The sequence below is a fragment of the Nasonia vitripennis genome, chromosome 2, assembly GCF_009193385.2.
Source record: "Nasonia vitripennis strain AsymCx chromosome 2, Nvit_psr_1.1, whole genome shotgun sequence".
Taxonomy (NCBI): Eukaryota; Metazoa; Arthropoda; class Insecta; order Hymenoptera; family Pteromalidae; genus Nasonia; species Nasonia vitripennis.
Window position 1 is genome coordinate 28,759,036 of NC_045758.1, and position 21,081 is coordinate 28,780,116.

The 21,081-nt window shown below is 42.0% G+C and overlaps 1 protein-coding gene across 5 annotated transcripts in view; it reads left to right on the top strand.

Moving 5' to 3' along the window:
• The window catches only part of LOC100119816 (probable Ras GTPase-activating protein), a 191,725-nt gene that overhangs the window by 49,004 nt on the left and 121,640 nt on the right, over positions 1 to 21,081 (top strand). For 2 of the 5 annotated variants that reach the window (XM_032597097.1, XM_032597098.1), the window contains exons 6-7: positions 10,534 to 10,653; positions 15,690 to 15,755. The exons of 1 other annotated variant lie outside the window; for it this stretch is intronic. In XM_032597097.1, coding sequence (XP_032452988.1) covers positions 10,534 to 10,653; positions 15,690 to 15,755 — 186 coding nt within the window. Of the gene's footprint in view, positions 1 to 3,083; positions 4,276 to 10,533; positions 10,654 to 15,689; positions 15,756 to 21,081 lie in introns of those variants that run through there. 2 more of the 5 variants (XM_032597100.1, XM_032597101.1) reach the window with 2 other exon arrangements.

Sequence of the window (21,081 nt, forward strand, 5' to 3'; positions counted from 1 at the left end):
AAGCGCATCGCAGTCCACAGCACAAAACAAAGATCGCCAAATACTGCGTCGCCTTCGCACATACGCGCATATAACACACATGCATAATGTAGTTGCGCTTTGCTGAGCCCATCTGCATTGCAGCCATTCGAGCGTTATACGCGAACGCACTGCGGCGTACAGTCTCCACGGGGACTGCGTCCTATCTACGCCGATAAAAAACGAGCCTGGAGGATTGTGTGTGCGCTCGACACCCGAAGCACGAAAATTTCACGTTGTTTTGCCACTGGTGGATCTGTTGTTCGACGCTGTTTTTTTTTCGAGGGTGTTAGTTTATTTTGTGGTCTAGTATTTTTTTTTATTTTTCTATCACAATGTAACACATGAGCCATAGTGTATTCCTTTGCAAGCGCCGCGCGATAAATCATATTCCATAGATACACGGAACAAAATACGAAAAGTAAGACGCGCAACCGCCGCAGAAAGTGATAACACGCTATAGCAATGATAAACAGCCAAAGAAATGGCGCGCATGCGGTACGGTATTTCGTTTCGTTATATGTATACACATACCAGCCAGAAACGAGCACCGGGAGAGATATGCAGTTGCCGGTAAAAGGCCGGTGACTCTTTGCGCCGCTGACGTCGCCACGTAAGTCGATATCCGTCGCGAATGTATATAAGGCGGGAACTCCGCCTCGCGACATTAAAATATATAATATGCGCTGACTACTTCGTTGCTTCCTCTCGTCATCTTTATTCTTATGTATACACGCGGGTAATTTTTTATCTTTCGAGTCGCTGCGTTTATTTGATGACTCGGCTGCAGCATCAGGATTAGAAGCTAAGTAGACGTGATGTGTGCATCTTAGAGTCAGCGAGTTCGGAGAACTCGCAGTCAATTGATGCCGCTGGTTAATTTATCATTAAAAAATACAGACGCGACCTTTCAACACCGATCCAATTTCATTACCTTCGTCCAAAGAAAAATTGGCCTTTGATCTCCGAAAATCGATCGAATTCCACACGTCGCTCACAAAGAGGGAAGATCAAACGGTCGACAAAGAAAAAAAAACCGCGAGAATCACCAATTTTAAATTCGACCGAAAAAACTCGTGCTGATGCACTTCCGCGCGTGGGTGTCATTGAGCAGCACTCTATCATAAAGGCCTGTTCTCCGTCTATGTAATGCTGCAGCGGCCGGGCCATTGTTTCCCGCTCGCGCTCACCGGATGTGTCCTCGCCGGAAGAGCGATCATCGCCAGAAGAGAGAGAGAGAGAGAGCGCCGATATGAGCTCGTTCTCTCTCTCGAGTCGGCGCATGTTTCCTCGGCGTTGAACTTGGGTGTGTCGATGGTATAAGTGGGGTACTCTTGATAGATCGAAGAGCAGAACGTACATTTGCTCTGGGCTGCTTCGTGATTAGCTGGTGTCGAAGGGTCGTTTGCACGTGCGATAAGTTGAACAGTGGAGATAGTTGTGGACGGTTATTGAAAAAAGGAGTCTATGTTTGCTCGATCTTTATATAGCTCAAATTCTTATCTAATGCCTCGATCAGACTACGCGAGCGTAATAACGGCAGTTAATTGAACGCAATTTCAAGAGCATATAGTGTAATTATGTATTATTTCACGCTCAATTTAACGTAAGCCGGCGTATTGTACTTTTAAAGCGGAGAGAGAGAGAGAGAGAGAGAGAGAGAGAGAGAGAGAGAGAGAGAGAGAGAGAGTAAAAAGTCATTCCTTCATCAGTCACCACAGTGACTCTGCCGCCGACGCGTGATGCGAAACACGATGATCGAGCAAACTTACGCTAATTTTATAAAAAAGTACAGTATCCTTAAACAATGTAAACGAAATATTTTTCTCTCTCATAATCTCTCACTGATGCACCTGGTGTACACCGGTCAGAGGACGCGATGCACCAGAGAGAGCACAAGGGCTGCGTTTCGTGATTAAGTGCCGCCGCGTCTCGAGTAAGCGCGTATGCATGATGAGGGTGACACGCGATATGCGCCTCGATGAGCTTTGGAGGAAAATCACGACTTTGCCAGATACTCAGAGGAAAAAGACTCGAAGTGTTCGCCGTTTACTCCTCCGAAGTGTATTACTCATGGTTTCCAAGGCTAATTCAGATCTCGTTGGAGGTTGCTTTTTTTGTTGTTTTGCCACGCGACGACGACGATGATGAGGGTGAATTTGTTGGTGCGTCACGATCTTAATTACGTTAGCGTTTTGCGATACGTTTGTTAGGGCGTGGGTCTGAGCGTTATTTTTTTTCATGTACGGTCTATGTTATTGTTACTGTCGAGGAGTAATTCTCGAGTCGAGCCGCTCGATTAAACCATCAACCCGCGTATACAGGTGTCGGATCGAACAAACGCAAACGATTGATCGTTTAATTCGTTGTATAACAAGTCACGCAGGCATGCTGGCCTCGCGATGCCTAAACCTTATTGCATGCGTTCGTTCTCTATTTCTGTGCTGCGTTGGCCGGCGTAAAGGAAAATAGCACAGAGAGTGATAAAAATTTCCCGTTAATACCGACCTTATCTCGCGATACTGCATTCGATCATCGCACCGACGCCACTCTCAAGCAGAATATAAACGCATAAGAGAAAAATTAAGAGGATAAAGAGCAAACTTCTTGCGTACGTCTTGACCTCAAGACGCCGACCACATCCTCTCGGCCGCGAACTCGCGAATCGACCACCATCTCTCCTTTCCTCGACCATTACGATTGAAACCTCTTCTGGGCGACATCGGCAGCTCCCACCCTACTTCGTCTGCATTGTCCATAAGCGTGCAACGACGTAGCCCAGAGAGAGAGAGAGAGAGAGAGAGAGAGAGAGAGAGAGAGAGAGAGAGAATCGTTCCCTTCCTCTATCATCATCCTCGTCGAGGTGTGCGCGCAATTTCCTCGCGTACATACACGCGTTTGTACTTACACTCCTCGCGCCTGTGTGCCCCTCTCCGAACACTCGAAATCATCATCGAGTAGAAGCGAAGAGGAAACGAAGCGAGCGAGTGAGAGAGACAGACATACAGCGCCTCATCGACTCTCGGCTGTGTAAGTATGAGCGCACTCGTATATACACACAGTGACTAGCCGGACGGACGCGGAGATAGACACATGGGTTTTGTTGCTCGTGTACGTACGTACGCAGAGTAGTCGTCGACGTCGTCACGCCCAGAGACGTCGCGCTCGCAGCTCTCTTTAATCGCGTCCGGCCTGACTCCGCTGCGAACGAGGAGAGTTTGGAGGAGTTGACTTTTATTTCGAAGCAGTGCTTGGTCGACTCTCCATCCGATTCGCAACGCGGTTGCTGTATTTTTTTGTGGTGGTGGTTTATTCGGGTAGTGACGATCGTGGATGCTGGTGTGCTTTGGAGAACATTTTGTTTGAAGTTGTGCTAAATCCCGATGGTGCAGTTCGGTTTGGAATTATTGCAGAGCAACATCGAAGTTTCCAAACGTTCAGTTCGCTGCGTCTGTTGATCGTGTTGCAAGATCGTGTTACGCAAATAATTGTCTTTGATACCGGAGAAGATCTGTGATTGTGAGCGGTGTCAGCAGTGTTTTGAAAACGAAGTGAAACTGCGGCTTTGCAAAACTTAATTGCGCGAGGATTTTGGCGCAATGGTTATAAGAGAAAATTTAATTGAATTTTAATTGTTTGTTATCGAAATCAAAACAAACAGTCTATTCTACTTTATGACAGAGACGTTTCGAAAGCTATTGTTCAATACCGGTAGCAGAGTATAACTATAGGATGTGGGTCATTAGTGTCTTGCTAAACAATGATAATCAAGCGATTCGGTAACTCATCGTCCCGTTAAAAGTTTAAAACGAAAAACCGATCCTTCTAATTGAACACAGAAGCAATCAGGACCAAATGAAATTCCGAATTTCATCGTCTAAACAGCAGTTCATTACGTCCACTGTAACGGATGAAAAGAATCTCAACTAAAAGCTACCAGAGCTGCGAAGACAAACAAGCTAACCAGAGTGGTGAAGGATAAACAGGATTAAAGTGCGTGCGCGTGAGTTTTAATAATAGCCCGTAATTGAGGTTATGTCGCTGGAGTTTGCCCCAGGCGCCAGTAGCATCGGTAGCGTGAAGTATAGCGACGCCCTCGCCTACGCAGGCAATTAGCGTTGGATCACACGCTTGGTTGATTAATAACTCGCGAGGGACGCAAGATGAGCCACAAGAAGGTGTGGAACTCGATCATGAGGCGCAGGAAGAAGAATCGCCTGGACCTCGAGACCGAGAACGACAGTTCCGGGAGCGTCTGTGAGTTTGATTGATCATATTGGAAACTGTTTTATATTTGCCATTTGCTATAAACTGCTTCTGCACCTATGCTTGCGTTCATCATCGCGTTTCGGCTGTTGACATCATCGAACGCTGTCGTATTGTACAGCTGCTCGTCGAAATCTTTATCTGTTGTTGTTTACATTTTGATAGATTCGAGCTCGACCGGGTCATTCAGATGAATTTATCAATGAATTTGGAATGTGGCTTTGATTTATTGGGTACAAATTTTCTCCGCGAATCAGGTCTGAAAGTTTTCACTCCTCGGAACTTTACTACACGCGAATTTTCTCTCGAATAAATACGACTTAGACCAGATAATGGAAGCTAACATCCAAGCGAATAATATTTATGCTAAAGCGCAATTTATCAAGGCGTTTATTATCGTCCTCCGCCTAATGGCAGCGGAGGCTTGGTATTTGTCTAATGTTTTATTCAGCTTATTCGTGCAGTTTTTCTATTGTTAATCGGCTCCTCGTATCGAGGCATTTCCTTCTGCCGCTGCTGCTCCTCGTGACGGCTGATTCATCGGAACTGCGGGTTCTTTCGGCCACCGAGCTGTATGACTAATCGCAATGAAAAGAGACGTAAAGTACGTAAACTTCCTTTCGTTGAATTTAAAACAACGATTGTTGGTAGTGTGCATTTCTATAGTTCTCGAGGACACAAAGGTCGGCTCTTATTGTGTTTTATAGGAACATTTTGTATTGATTATTTTTCAATACTTTTCTTCGGGCTATTTAAACTGCTATTACTGAAGTGCAAGATAAGGCGAAGTATTTGTAACGATAACTTGAAGTAGTTTGTAATATGGACGAAGGAAAATTGTTCACTTAAATAAAAATAAATATGATTCTAAATTATGTTCTGTTATATCAGCAACATTCCGCGATTCACAGCCAAATATGCTATTAAATCAAAAAATTCCAAAAAGTTAAGCAGTGCGATATCTAATCTCTGAGAGGTACACACCGCCTAAGCCGCTTTTAATTGATTACATAACGATTACGCGTGAGCCGATCGATAGAAAGTTCGTTACAGAATTGCAACTCGAAAACTTATGCCCATATAGTTTGGCATCGCGAACCTCACTACACGTAACAGTTGACTCTCATCACGTCAAGAAAAATTAAAAACATCTTATTTCAAACGCTATTTGAATTTACAGTATAGATTCAGTAGAAACAAGAAAAACCATTGTCTAAGCGACCTTATACGTAAGAATTCACCCCATAGATTATAGTCTGCCAATTCGTCTCGCATAACATGCTCGAATAATCTATAAAATCTGCATAACGCTTCGGTCTCCCTGGCGCGCACTTACCCTCTCGCGACTCTTCAATCGTAAATTTCTCCTCACCGCAGCAAAATTTACGGGCGACACAGACGCCGCTGCTGCCGTCGCCGCGAAAGAAAAAGAAGTAGAAGAAGAGCCGTGTAGCAACGACGAGACCGCGGCACAGCCTCGGAATTTAATTTTATCCATTCAATTTGAATGACGAGCCATCACGTGCTCGCTCGCGCCCTGTAATCATCCGTAAGAACGACTACCGCTCGTGTGTGTGCGCGTGCGTATATATATATATATATATTCTTGTACGCGTTTTCATCAATTTTCTGCGACTGTGAGTAATTCAAGGTTAACTCTTCGCGCGGTTATTTCCCGCGCGAGTAGGAAATGAGAGGTAGGCGGAAGCTGGAGCTTTTATTCTGATTCAATATAATTTGATTAGTCCCGGCTGGATGCGCTCGCCTCGACTCTTCTATGCGGATGCTGATGCCACTACCGACGCAGATGCGCGCGCGTGCGCGTGAATTTGAATTTTTATTGAAAAACGCGAGAGGCTGCGCGAGATTTACCGCGGGAACGAGCGGGCTTTGAAATTGCGCTGTTTCTTCTCTCGTTCGGATTATTAATTTTCGCGTTGAGCTTTATAGGTATAACTTTATGAAGTTTTACTTACGTGTTAAAATTCAGTCTTGAGATAGAAATGCGATGACTTTGCTGTGTAAAGTTTTGAAATTGAAATAGGATTATCTTGTGATGGAATCGTTGTAGAGGAGTTTTAAAGAATACAGACTTAATGTGTTTATCTTTTCAAAAGGTGCAATTTTATTGTCAATCAACTTACAACTTCACACAGTAGTGTGTATAACAAAGAAGATGTTATTATTAATTTATTTATTTATATAATTGATGATGCATTCGAAAAGAAACGTCACGATGGACAGTGAATTACCTGCGCTCAAAATCATCATAAGAGCCCATATTAGAGTCTTTCCAGAAATAGTAGTATCTTTAGTGTCTTCAGCATTTATGTTTTTCAATTCGTTTCGTAAATTCCATGTTTCAGAGATGCCAGATTCGTAAAATTTATGGAAAATTGCTTTAAATTTATCCTGATAAGGGGATGCTTTGTCCAATAAGTATCCCATCGCATAGTATGCAAACACAGGTTTTGCTATTTTCATCACAGATTTATTCGTAGTTTTGGTATATTTATGGATTTCAGAATATGCCCTATGGTCGAACAACAAACAAATAACGTTTTTATTTTGTTTCAATTGGCTTAAGCACTCGACCCCATCATCAATTAATTTTAATTTCAATCTTATGTTGCGGACGTATTTATCTTCATCCGAATCGTGTTCATTGAAGACTGCATTGACCATAAAAGTTTCGATCATCGGTTGGAAACCAGATTCGTCGATATCTTGCATAGAATCAAATCGAATTTTCTCATCGACCGTTAAAAATGTTGCAAATTCTGAATAATAATATATAGTGTTTGTCAAAGATATTAACATTAAACCCATTGCTATTATTCGAAGTGTAGACTTTTTAGGAAGTTTCCCTACGCTCACGCCAACAAGCATTTCAAGAATATAGAAAGTAGTGAATTGGTTGTGCTTAACTTTTAGCATTCGTATTATATACTTGGAAATTAAGGAAATTAAAAGAAGAATGACTAAAAATAGAATACACCTGTGATAGTTGTCTGTATGGTATGTTACGATAGGAGCAACTGCAACACATTGATTGAAAACATAATCTATGGGAACGCACGTAGAAAATGGTGTTCTATAGGTTATCGGTACAATCCCTAAAAATACATTCACGTCGTCTGCCTTAAAACGTTTTTCTACAGATTCATATACGTTCATAAGATCTGACGTACTAACTACATTATCAATTGGCAAGTGCACATATTTCAGAGAAAAGTTTATGACTTTTGCCGCCTCTAATACAGCATAAAAATAAAGCTGTTTGTTATCTATTCCAGTCATTTCATTTTCTTTCGTAAGATTAAAGACCGGCAGCCAATTAAAACCCAACAGCTTTATAGGATATTTATAAACGTTATTTAATTTGTTTGGAAAAATTTGGGACCTCGAACTTAACAGTTCTTTTGTAAAGTATTTATTAAATGGGTTATAGGATAGTAAACAAGGTTTAGATGTTACCTGCAATACTAATATAGAAAAGTTCAAAAATTTCTTCGACCAAGAAAATTTAAGTATTTTACGGAGAAAATTCTCATTGACTGCGCCATCACCAGCAAAAATAACTAAACAGTTTGGTCTAGTATCTTTGTAGAGATATACTAGAAAATTGATCGTATCCATTAAATACTTCACACAATCATTAAAGGTATTACATATTATAATTGATAATTGCGTATATTTTTGACCATTGAATGTCGATATAGAATTATTATAACACTCAGTGATATCAAACTTTTCAAAATTAATGTTAATTAAAGGTATTTCTTGAATTATTTCCTTTAAAAAATGACCACTATCGCCACCTCTACTCTCGTTATTATAGACAGTTATTTGATAAGGTTGAATACGATTTAACAGTATATTCTTCAGAACTTTGGACCAATAATTTGGCATTGTGTGATTTTGTATTTTCTTCGATGTATGAAGATATCTTCCGACCGTTTCCATTTTATGATTCTTAACGAATAAGATACGCAAAATGCAGTTGATAAATTTTCTCGTACTAAACACGACTTCGTTTGTTTCAAGACTGATGTTGTGATAAATGTTGTTTCTTGAAAATTAAAATATTGATTGTGTCGCTTGTTAGCAGATATAGCTTCTCGAAAATTGCGTAATTTTGTAGAAAAGCATTGGTATTTACGTACTGTAATTCTGCATACTAGAAACTGTCAAATAATTCTAGAAAGTGCTTCTACTCATCGCCAAGGATGTAGAAACAATTCTACACGTTTCTCATAAATAGATTTCTTGCACATTATGTTGATAAAAAATTCATAGAAAATGCATGCATTCCACCGTTTCGAATTTCGATGTTCCCTCTAAAACCGAGAGAAACAAAAGCTCCATCAAGTGACTGGGCAGGTAGCTCGCAAGCTCCCATCTCACTTCTTAGTTAGTTACCACGACTTTCTTTTGAGCCAACCTCACGTCGACTTGGCGTGTAATCGGCGAAACGTGCAGACGCCAATATTGTATTCCACTATGGCTACACGAGCGAGATCGAGCGAAAGCGAGAGAGAAGAGCAGCTCTGGTAACCCAAGAAGACAATGGCCGCGCAAGAGGGTATGCACTACACGGTACACCTTGGGTAACACGATCCCACGCTCCTGTACTTGGGTTACGGGGTCTGTGCTATTATTTGAGATGGTGCGTGCTGCCCACTGTCTAATTGCCGCGACACCAGTGACCCCCTCTTGGATTATTCCATGATCAGGAATTTGCTTAGAAAGTGGAGATAGAATTGATTTGATGGTCGCATTTATTTGTTGATTTAATTAATGCATACTATAATCATTGGAAATATCTTCTCAACGAAATGGCAATCCTCCACTGATAACATAAATGATGTAAATAAACAGCAAAGTTCAACACTCCAACAAAAATAACAACAAGCAATAGTCCACTCGCAGCTATCATCGATTTTTATCTAAACTATACCATTGATATGCCGGCACTCACAATTGTCGAAAGCTTTATCGCTTAAAATGTTCTACTTAGACAATTAGCAGAATATTTTATCGCTGTGTGTCTCTGCTCATCATCGTGAAAAAAAAAATCCAAACGCTAGAACGAAGATAAGAGATAACGTAGGCACTCCATTGATATTTCGAGTGATGCTATAGCATCCATACCTCTAGAGCGAGAGAGAGAGAGAGAGAGAGAGAGAGAGAGAGAGAGAGAGAGAGAGAGAGAGAGAGAGCTTTATCGGCCGACAGTATTCCCCTTTTTCGCACCCACGTGGCGTGAGTCACGCTCCTTTAACGGCGAGGGATGCCGCGCACGCGTCTCTCGTCCCCACTTTGATCTTAAACGTCGTCACCGAGCCTTCGCCGGCCGCACTTACGTCCTATTCCGGATGAAATTTTTTCACCGACGTCTCTCGATATTTACGGCTTCGCTTCGAGAGCTGGAAATTGCGGCGTGAGTTTATGCGCACTGGGGAGTTCGCGTGATTGCCGCTTTCCTGCCCTTTGAGATTCGCGAATGTTTAGGTTATAATTTTCTGGAATGACTTTCAGTTGGAATAGACTCTGTTTATCCGACTTTGTATACATTACGCTATTTTTAATCTATTTTACAGTAGCATTGTTTATTTACTCTTATGCTGCAACTGCGGTATAATTTATCGCTGTATTAGCTTCAACTTCGTAATTTTTACTAATAATATTCCGTTTGCTCGCTCTAGTGAGAGATAAAGGCCCAACGAAAAATTCAACGGGAAAATATTCATGTATGGCGATTTATCTTGCACGCACATTTCCGTATTTTTCGAGCTTTATCGGCGTGTCTGATAAATATACCGAGATTCCCCCGTTCGGTGAACTGGCGAAAAACGAGTTCCAACATATTTACCATGGGTGGAAAATAAAAGTTAAAAATGTAAAAGAAAATCTAGCGAAGCGTATTCGTATACAATCGCGTGTAAAGAGCAATTGTTTCAATTTTTTTTTATTTACCATTTTGCTTTGAATGCTTTCGAAAAACACATGGACGAATAAACGTACGTTTTAAAATGGAAATTTTTATATCACAAATTTTCATTTCACTTCCATTTCACGAAAAATATACAAATTCCATTAAACCAGCATATTTTCGATTTTCGGACTAAGAGCTTTCATTCGATGTGTTTTCTCGCTGCTTGTATTCGCCTTCGCCTTTTGCAAAAGAGCTTTTAACACGAACTGCGCGAACATGTGAATGAAGAAGTTGTTTTGGCTTCCATTTAGCTCCGTTACTAAGGAGGGCTGCACCAAGACAGGGATCGGGATCGAAACAGAGGCACACCTTTGATATCGAACTATCCTCTTTGGAAAGAATCGATCCTAATCAGCTTGCGATTCAACGAAGTAAGTTCCTTAATTCTTTTTTATTTTTTCTTCTTTACTTACATTTGAACTTCAAATTATACTTTGCGAGTTTAAACTTTTTAAACACTGCACTTACGTTGTATTTCTTCTTGATAAGATTCATCGTTATAACGAAGATCGATAATCTACACGAGCTTTGACGCATAAAATTATCCTTGAAAAGCTTACTGGAGCGGAAAATCTTGCAAACTTGTTGATCAAGATGTAAAATTAAAACATTTTTAAAATAATGAACTCACTTGCTTTTATTTAATTTGTAATACCGAGAAAAAATCGCACGTACATTCGCAAGTAGTTCAAGTGCTGATAACTATTGATAGAAAACCAGTTATCGTCCATGCTTCGTATCGTATACAATTTCTATAAATTAAGCCGAGGAGGAGAGTGAGCGAGCAAGCTCGAAACAAAAATAAACCAGTTAAGCTCCAATAAATTCAAGAGCACTTATTAAATGCGTCACGCGTGCTAGGGGAAAAGGAAGTCTGAAAAATCGATCGACTCCCCTGACGCTCTCTATATACGATTTCATGTGTCACTTGAAGCATCAACTATTGGGCAGACGCACAAGTGGATGGGCTGCACGCATGCACGTTACCACTTGACTCTCGGGCAGTTCGAATCTTTTTCGAGATTGCGGCTGGAATTATTGCTCTACATATTATCCTCTTTTTCCCTTGGACTGTATTCGACTTTTATTATATATACGGGTCAGATAAATGGAAAAGTTAATGTTTGTATTTGATGAACTGCATACTGTACCACTGATATCTCGTTATTAGGAAATAAATCTTAGACGTATTGTATCATGAGTTTGTTGTTACAAAGTTTAAAAATAAGATCAGCTTTCTTCGCAAAACAAAAATCAGGTGAACGTATTCCCGAGACACCCGAGCTTTATTACAACACGAAAACCGGGGATTCCCGTCAAAACAACACACGTCTTCCTCAAAAGAAAACTCCCTTCATTCATCCCACCCGCTACTGGTACGGAATCTAAAAACGTCAATCACATTACACCAGCTCAGAGTGACGAAACTTCCTGCCCCGGGATGCATCGCGCTATTTTCGTACGCGCGCAACTTTGTTCGGAAATAAGAAGAAGAAGAAGCAGAAGAAGCTGGAAAAAGAAGCAGCGGAAAAAAAACACACACACACACACCCACGAGTCTCGAGCTGGAAGTCGGCCAGACCAGAATCGAAGGTCCGGTCTGCATCGCTAAACCGCGATATTACGTCTATAGGGTCCGTCGAGTGAGTTCCGCGAAGCGAGTCGCCAGATTTTGCCGAATGGTATAATGTATACCTGGAGCCGATGGGACGCGGATTTTTGTTGCTTCGATTATGTCTGGCGAAGGAGAGTACCGTGGTTTGGCCGGTCTGGACTTTCGAATATTTTGATACTTTGATCCGCTGGAGCTAATTTAATAGAATTCCTGTACGTGGATTCTGTTCGCATAAGAATAAACGTAAAGCATCGAGACATTTTTAATACATTCTGTGGAATCGTTCTTGTTGCACGAAATCGTTACGCTTTTGTGGAATTGATGGTTAAATTTGCAAGGTAATTTATTCTGGTTATCGATGCAGAATTGTTAAACGACGATAGCGTTATCGGTTTGCTATATTATGTTTTCGATCGAACGATACGCTGTTCGTCCGGGAATTTCAAAACGGTCGTCGCGCACGTTGATGCATCCGGCAATTAACTTAATTTAATGTGACTCCCATTAGTCGGAAGAGAGTGAATGCGACATTGAAACTTTGCCAGTGATTGCTGGGATCGATAAATATTTTCGCTCTACTGATAAAATTAACGAAGCTTCGCGCAAGGCGCACATGCGCTGCAGATATAATTATTCCGGTTATGCATACTGCGTATCAAGTGAAAATCGGATTTATTCATGATTATATATTATATTAACGCACAAAAAGTGTACATAATATAATATGATAAATTTTAATTGAAATAATTTCAAATAAATAAAAATTGACGCTTTTTACCAACATAAAACTCTCAAACGTCAGCATTCCATCAAACCCTCACAATCAATTATCCAACTCCCAGACCAATACCTACACATATACCCTACGTGCGAAAATCCCCTTCTCGATTATCCGGCACGTGCCGGTCGAATCCTCGGCTTTAATTAACAGACTTCTACAGCCTGACGCAACGAAATGCAAAAACACGCGCGCGTGCGCGCAATTTTTCGCCTCCGATCTTATCGGTCTCCGCTTACTGCTGCACGGAGGCACCAGGTGCGAAATCGGCCGGCTTTCTCTGCGGTATTGCGCAAAAAAAATGAGGATCACGGGGAGAAACAATGGTGGAGATCCGCGGAATTCTCGCGAGCCTCGCGTGAGATTTTTCTCGCTTTGTGTGAAGCGCCGAGTTTCTATTCCTGGTTTGGCGGCATTTTCGCGCGCGTAGATATTGTTGTATACACAGTAAGGTGGAGTATGATAGTTTTGAGAGATGGATGTGGGTTGGCGATAATTGGGCATCGTTTTGGCTATATGTGTATTATTTCGGTCGCCGGGTTATTGAGATTTTATATTATGTAATTCTCGATGTGTATGAGAGGAAAGTGCAGCTGCACTGTACGTGAGCTTGATGTTTTAATAATGGAGTTTGGGGCGTAGAGTTATCGGATTTGAATATCTCCGTAAGTTTGAGTGCATTTTTAAAATAACTTAGTAGAATAGAAACTAAAAAGAAATTGCTGTTACTACGACTTTCCACTACAAAAATATTGTTTAGAGCGGTCGTAAACTATTTTCAATTAGACAAGAACAAGTTACGTACGATACGTAACATAGAAAGTATGATCGCACAGAAATTCTTCCATAACGTTATTTAATCCAACACTATTTCATCGAAATCAACTTTTAATAAAACTATACTGTACATCAATTTCTTTTTCCGCGAAAGCCGTTACCTAAAGCCACGTTCAACTCCCGCATCACAAATCTCAAAATCGTTCTCTTACAAATCGGCCTTATCGCGAAGCTTCCTACCCACTGAGCAAGAAACTCCGAAAGCCCGGGTAAAGAAGACACTTATAAAAAAAGCCCTGTAGCCCATATACAGCGTCAGCGCCATAAACATCGCCGCCGGCGCAAAAAGCGGATAAAACTCACCGACGCAACCAACAAAAGCTGCTGCTGCTGTGCGGAGCGCGTTATTGCCAAGCGATATAAACAACGAGGCTGCGCAGGAATGCGGCAGGCGTTATCACGCGGCCGAACAAACGAGCCGGCGATCGATGTTTGTAGGATCGTTGCTGTGTAAAAGGTAGAACTCGCTGCTGCACACCTGCTGACGACGCGCACGCGGCGGTTTAATTTTCGGAGGGTCCGAGGGTATGTGTACACGCGGGGGGAGAAGGAGAGAGATAGAAGTCGGGTTTAATGCGACGCCGGAACGGTCAACACCCCGTTCGAGAGAGAGAGAGAGAGAGAGAGAGAGAGAGAGAGAGAGAGAGAGAGAGAGAGAGAGAGAGAGAGAGCGAGAGAGAGAGAGAGAGAGCGAGAGAGAGAGAGAGAGAGAGAGAGAGAGAGAAGGCGCAAGGCGGCCGAATGCAAGGGATACTTCGGTTTTATAGCTTTTGTTTATTGATGCGCCGGTTGAAATTCATATAGCTGGTACATGCGAGGCTTTTGTTGAGAGATGGATGGGGTTGTATGGAATTTTGATTTTTGATTTATTGAATCAGGTGTAAGCTGTTCTCGCGTATTTTTATATTATTATATCTCAGTTCATCGAGTGATTTTTATTAGAGAAAAGACATGGCTGTAATGATACGGTAAAGGTAGAAATTGAAATCTGCTGATTCGGTGAATAAGTAACCTCCGTGTGCCCTACGCCGGTAGCATCGAGTGATCTTCCCAAATTAACGCTCTAACAAAGGGCACGCAGCTACGTCTTACGATTCCGCTCGAGATCCACATCAGAGAGAAGACTCTTTCTCTCGTATCTACGCGGCAAAAAGCATACGTGTCCAAGCGAGACGCTCGTGCTCTGAATCCCAATTATGAAGCGCCGACTCGCGACACCCCTGTACGTATGGCGGAAAGAACGAGTTCGCCATGATATGGCGCAGCTATGTCATAATTTTTGCCGTACCTTTTGGACGATGTGTGCGCCCAGTGGGGTTCAATCATGATAAATGAAAATTGTAGGAGCGAAATATTCGTGAAGATTCAGTTAATTGAATAAAATTAAACTACATCCTCAAATAGAATTGCAAGTTAATCATTCGAAAATAAATATTATATTTTATAATTTATACTTGCAAACGAAAACAAAACTAAAGTACCTATACGCACGTATAAAATCTAAAGCATACGTGCTCAAAGCCGACAGATTGCGAGCAGTAAAAGTCAAATGTCATTACAATCTCTCCGGAATTGGCTTAATTGGCTAAAGTAAACCCCATTCGCATCATCCTCCCTATACACGTACGCATGAAACGTTGTACTTGACCCCGAGCAAGCATCAAGATAGGAATTATCGAAGTGCTCGTATCGCATTTTGGACAAGGTCTTCCCGGCTTTATTTACGATCTCTGCAGTTTTGCGTCTGCTGGAACTGGCCAATGCCGATTTATGAAGGTCGCATATCGCGAGCTCTGCGCTCGCGCGCGACGTTTATGAAAAAATATTTTACGCCCTGCTTACTTACACGCCTCGCGAAAATGAATAATTTATACTTCGCGCGGATGTAAAAGTCGCTCTTCGTAGTCTCGGTAATACTTCACCGAGGATTCCTGCTTATTTGGCTGTTCTCTCTCTCTCTCTCTCTCTCTCTCTCTCTCTCTCTCTCTCTCTCTCTCTCCCTCTCTCATGAAAGTTTTATTTCGTAGACTGCTGGAGAGAGAAAAATTGAATTATGAAAATTGCCGGGGAAATATGTATGATTCATATTTTTAGTGTTGATTGTATGCTTTGAGATTGAAATATTAGTCTTCGAAGCTTGTGGTTTGCTAAACAAACTGTTTATTTTTATTTTTCAGGTGAGTTAAAGTCGCTTTCTTTACCTCGAGGTTTTCTCCCCGAGCTCACGGAGCAATGTGAAACAGGTATGTACATTGAATATTTCATCTAATTTATTTATTCTATAAAATATAACTTATATAATAGCTTTTCTGTAGTAGTACGGATGCAGCCATGCGTTCACTTCAAGCTTGTGTTGAAAAAATTTATAATAACGCTGCTAAAAATAGAAACTTCATTAGTATTGTATTCGAAGAAACGGTTCAAGGTAATTTCAGAAAAATGATGCTAGCGTTTCTAGAGTATTTCTTTTAAATTCAGTTAACTGCTCTTCGGCTGCCAACGAGAGGTCACGAAGAGAGTTAGAATCAATACCGATTAAAAGCCGCAACTCCAACGGTATAACAAGCCAGATTTATATTAAACTATTCCTCGGCAGATATAACCGTCCATGATTCATTTAAACGTGACATAGTGTGACTCATTGTACGACATGCACACGAGTAGTTAAAAACATTAGCCAGTAATGAGTTTATCCTTGGCCGTGAGCTCTCTCAACGTAGTGTTATTATTTGCAAGAAGAATCGTTTTCGTTCAAACTCTATAATATACGTGGAGCCCTAGATTCTTCACATGCAAACACGTAAAGTTTGTGTGTATACACGAGAAAAGTAATTTAGCCTAAAATTGCACGGAATTATAAGTTTAACAATTAGAGAAAATTTACGTTTTCAGCCGGCTAATTGAAAGCGCAAAGTTCCGTCACGAGACTGGAGTTTGCATTCCTTTGCTGCATCCTGTTATTAAAAACAGCAGAGCAGCGTCGTGATAAATTAAGAAAACAGCGATTCGCCTAAATCAAACGAAAACACAATAAACTCAACCTTGGAAAAAAAGAGCAGGCACAGTTATATACAGCTGGCTGCTGCAGGCGTTGAAGAATTTCAATTATGCAATTTCTAAATTCTCGCATGACCGATTTCCAAAGCAGCGCAATTTCCCTTAACAGATAAACAGAAAGGAAACGCGGAAGAGAGGTTACATTATTCGAAAAATTTGCCAATTACGCAACTCTGGCATTTTTCCTCGACTCCTCGTCTCCTTCCCTTTTTCTTCGTATTCACACACAAAGGAAGCGGCGTAATCGCGTTCGTCGCTGCTGCGTCTTCCATGGAAAAAGCTCTTGGCAACTAATTACGAAAAATACTCCCCAGCAGTCTCGGCTGCTTTTTACAACGACGAGCGATTTCGCGTCTAGGAACGTTTCCGATATGGAGGTCAAGCCGGCGCCGAACTCGCGCAAACTACTATACATATACTTATACACGCGTGCTCTCGATACTTTCCTCGCGTGCGCGTCCCCCTTTTTTCGGGGAATTTTTTAAAATTGCGCGAAGCGACCAACCTTTTATGGACGAAGTTTCGCGCCGCCACTGCTGCAGTTGCTCTGAATTGCGCGTTGGATTTAAGTGGAAAGTGTCGGGTGGAATTTGTATTAGCTGCTTGTTTCCTGAATATTCGGCTGCGCATTTTTTACGAAGCTCTGTACGTGTGAGTTTGTTTGAATTTTATGATTATTCAGGTACTGCAGGATGTGTACTATTACGGTCAGTTTTTCAGTGCGCACTAGGAGATTTATGGGCAATATCTTTCGCCAAGTTTATACCTGCAGTTTCACTATTAAGGATTAAACTTCGGTTCTATATTTTGAGCCTTTAACGTTGCAGTAGAAAAAAAAACAATATTACCGCGCGTTTAAAATTCTCATGCTCTAATTAAAATTAATTAATAAAAACTGCATCCTTAATCCGTAAACACTCGCAGCAACCCTCCTGACTACATAACTATATACCGATTATTGTAACATTCAGTTCTCCCTCGCGTCGCATTATTCCTCAGGTACTACGGAAGCCCAAGTCACTTCGGAAGAGGCGTACGAAACGGCTAATTATTCAAATGGTCGTGGTCGCACGCTACGCTGCCCCCGACAACACACTTGCAGCTGCGGCATGTGCTTCGCGTGGTCCTTCCGGCCGTATGTCCCGGCGCGCGCCCCTATGGATAGTGTGGATGTGTGAAGGTACTTACTCCGTACACTACTGCAGAGGCGATTGTCACCTCTTTTTGTTTCTGTTTTCGCTTTTTGTGCTTGGTTGAGACGCTACGGCGTTGTTGTTTTGTTAAGAAACTGTTTGTAAAGTCGAATATTTATCCTTATTTTATTATATACAATGAAGTACTCTTTGATATTTTTTATTAAAAAGAGTATTGCGTATACATGAGCAGGTGTTCTTTGAAAACGTTTACGCAGGTTTAATGCTTCTTCTGCAATTAGATTAGCGCGCACGCGATTATCGTTGGGGGAATTGATAATTTTTCAAAATAACATCTGCCTTTTGTACAAATTAGCTTTTCCTCGAACATGCATTTTAACAATAGATAAATATCACTAAGTGATTAATTGTATCCCGGTGAATCCATAATTTGAAAACTCAAACTCCACACAATGGCTATTTTTCTACGAAAATATTCGCGCTCATTTTTCCAACGAAAGTGTCGTTATTTTCTCCGCAGCCTTTTCCGTGTTTAAATCCCGCATTGACATCAGAATAGAGAAAGAATGCGAGACCCGCATTACAGCGGCGTCCATAAACGTGATGTGATTATTTTCCTCTCGCGCATAAAGGAAAAATACCTTCGTAAATTTCCTGATTTCGCTTTATACTACTCCTCTTCCTTATTGTCGGAGCATTTCTGAAACGTAAAAAAACTCTCCTACAGCAGATTTTCATCACCACCTCGAAAAAAGGGCTTTTCCAAGCAGTCGCACGCACAAACAAACGACGAGCCGCACAAGCGTGTAAAGCGCGGAGAAAAAGGCACTTTGGAAAATGCGCCGCAGGGGCGTAGTCGCACACAAGGATTATCTCCGCGGCGGTGAGGCTTCCTCGTTAGCCGGCTTTTCGTGTGGCCAAGGAAGTCACGTCGATTTCTCGACAGCATATCTATATACATAGTCGAGCCGGCGGTTTCTAAGTGCCTTGGCTCTTCACGCCGAATAACTACTTCTCCGCGCACTTGGGACGAGCCTCTTGTCTACAGCTGGTTGGAGGTTTCGCGAAGTTTGAAAGCTCAAGACTGAGGAGTTAATGGACTTGATCATCGGTTATCGTCGCAGTTCAGGGCTTTGAACCCTTTTGCCACTGGATTTTGCAAAATAAGTCTCGCGTCCTTTTAGACACCGTAGAATCAAATTTTACTAGTGTTTTCCACAAGTTTTACAATCCTAACAGTGAGGATATACGCTGACGTCTTTTGCGGAGAAAGGACCGAGCAGCTCTCGTTAGACTCGGCCCAGATTCCCCATTTCTGGTCGCGCTTTCGTCTTTCTATTCGAGTGCATAGTACTATACCCGCAGAGGTATACCTGCTCTCACTCTCTTGCAAACTGCTCCTTTCTTCTCGCCATCAGACGTCTGTTCCGTTCATTTGCGAAAGTTCACGCCTCCTCTTTCAGCCGCGGCGCGACGGTGAGTGCCTCGGTGGGCTGCTCACCGCATGAAAATTCATCCTTTTAACTGGCCCTTTTTCGACTTTTTCCCACTTCTTCGTGTAATTATCGTATCCGCCGAAGATGGATGGGATCGATATCATTGGGTTTCTGCGACTCTTCGGGGAATCCTTTATTTTCCATACGGAGAGTTGACGAAACTTTTGGGCTGGAAACTTGGAGATTATGGCGTTCAAAATTTTTATCTACTCACCCCAAGAAGCACATTTAGTTTTAAAATTCGTTTAGCACAGAATCAAAACGGAATATAAGGTGCATTTTAATTAGAACTAAAATAAAATCCAAGTACTATACATAACCACACAACTTCCAAGAAAAAGCTCCACCACAATTAGTTCCCGAACCCACACACGAGCATCGCGATCACAATGCCCTCGCACACACCCGCGAGCTTTTCTCTCTCTGTCCTATCCAGCGCAGAATGGAAATTAGCCGTTTGGCAACGATCCCGCTCGCGCGAACGAACAAGCGACGCGCCCTATACACACACATACACAGCAAAGGCGCAATTCTCTCGAGCGCCGTAGGACACGTACGTATGCACACATACGACAATCGCGCATTGTTACGCTTTATTTATGATGCAGCAGTGGCCGTAAGCCAGGCTAATGCGCCAAAGTATCGGGCGTAGGATGTTCGCGCACACGCGCGTGGAATTGAATTACGTATACGTGGGATCTCGATCGAGCATCTCGGGTATATAAATATGTGTGTGCGCTTTGATTAGGAGCGCAGCAGAGCGAGAGGATGCTACGATGCGGCTATAGGAAGAGAGATAAGGAATTCCGTGTTAAAAACAAAGTTTAAGAGCTGTCGCGAAACATTATTCAACAGGAGCTGTATGTATAGAGTCTGGAGAGACTACAACTAATTTCAAACTCTACGAATTCGTTTATCAAAGTTGAAATTGAAATGTCAGCTGTTTCAATGAAATTAACCCCACTCGAGAGAGTGAGCGAGTGTTCCGATAGGCAAATTCAAGTTTAAGGATGAGTCGGTGCATTAGTTCTCGTTGAAAGCAATCTGGCCTGCATACACAATATGCGCGTTCGCTTAAAATTTCCAGTCAAATTTTCCGCTCAAGTCTCTCGAGAGAAACTTCGCGAACGGAATAAGAGATAGCGCCGATATCGAGAGAGAGAAACGTCGTGTCTCGCATAAACATATACCCGAAACGAAATCGTAATACTATCTCGTAGCAATATTCGCTCTATCTGCGTGTATGTAAAGAAGTTTTGAAGTCTCTCCACACAATCTCAAATCCATTGCATCTACTTCGCTGCGTGGGCGGTGTATGTAGAGACGTCGAAGGTCGTGTCGCTGGCGCGGAAGGATTTCGCTGCGCGTCCTCGAAAAGAGAGAGAGAGAGAGAGAGAGAGAGAGAGAGAGAGAGAGAGAGAGAGAGAGAGACGGTTCATAAAAGTTGGGAATATTTACGATCGCGAATGGTACGATACTAACTCTTTATTTTGTTCTTTGATGTTCTTCAGCTCTGTGCTCGCTTCGCGGGAAAGGGTTGACTACGCGGTCTTTTGTATTGGCCGAGTATGAGTATACGCGAGTGACGCTATCTATGGAAATCGGGCTGCGTGAGGCGGTCAATCGAGGAGGAGGAGAACTCGTTATTCTAATGAGCAATGGGGCGGAGCAGTTTGTTGCCATGTGTGCCTGCGCGCATGCGGATTAAGGGAATGTAGTTTTTCCTTTTGGGTGGGCTGACCTCTTTATGGAAGATAACGCGCAGTGGACGACTTATTTTCGAAAGAAATCTTTTTTCATCAAAAATAATGAAAGAATTTTGTATTTTTGTTTCAGGTTAGTTAAATCCTTCGTATTTTATC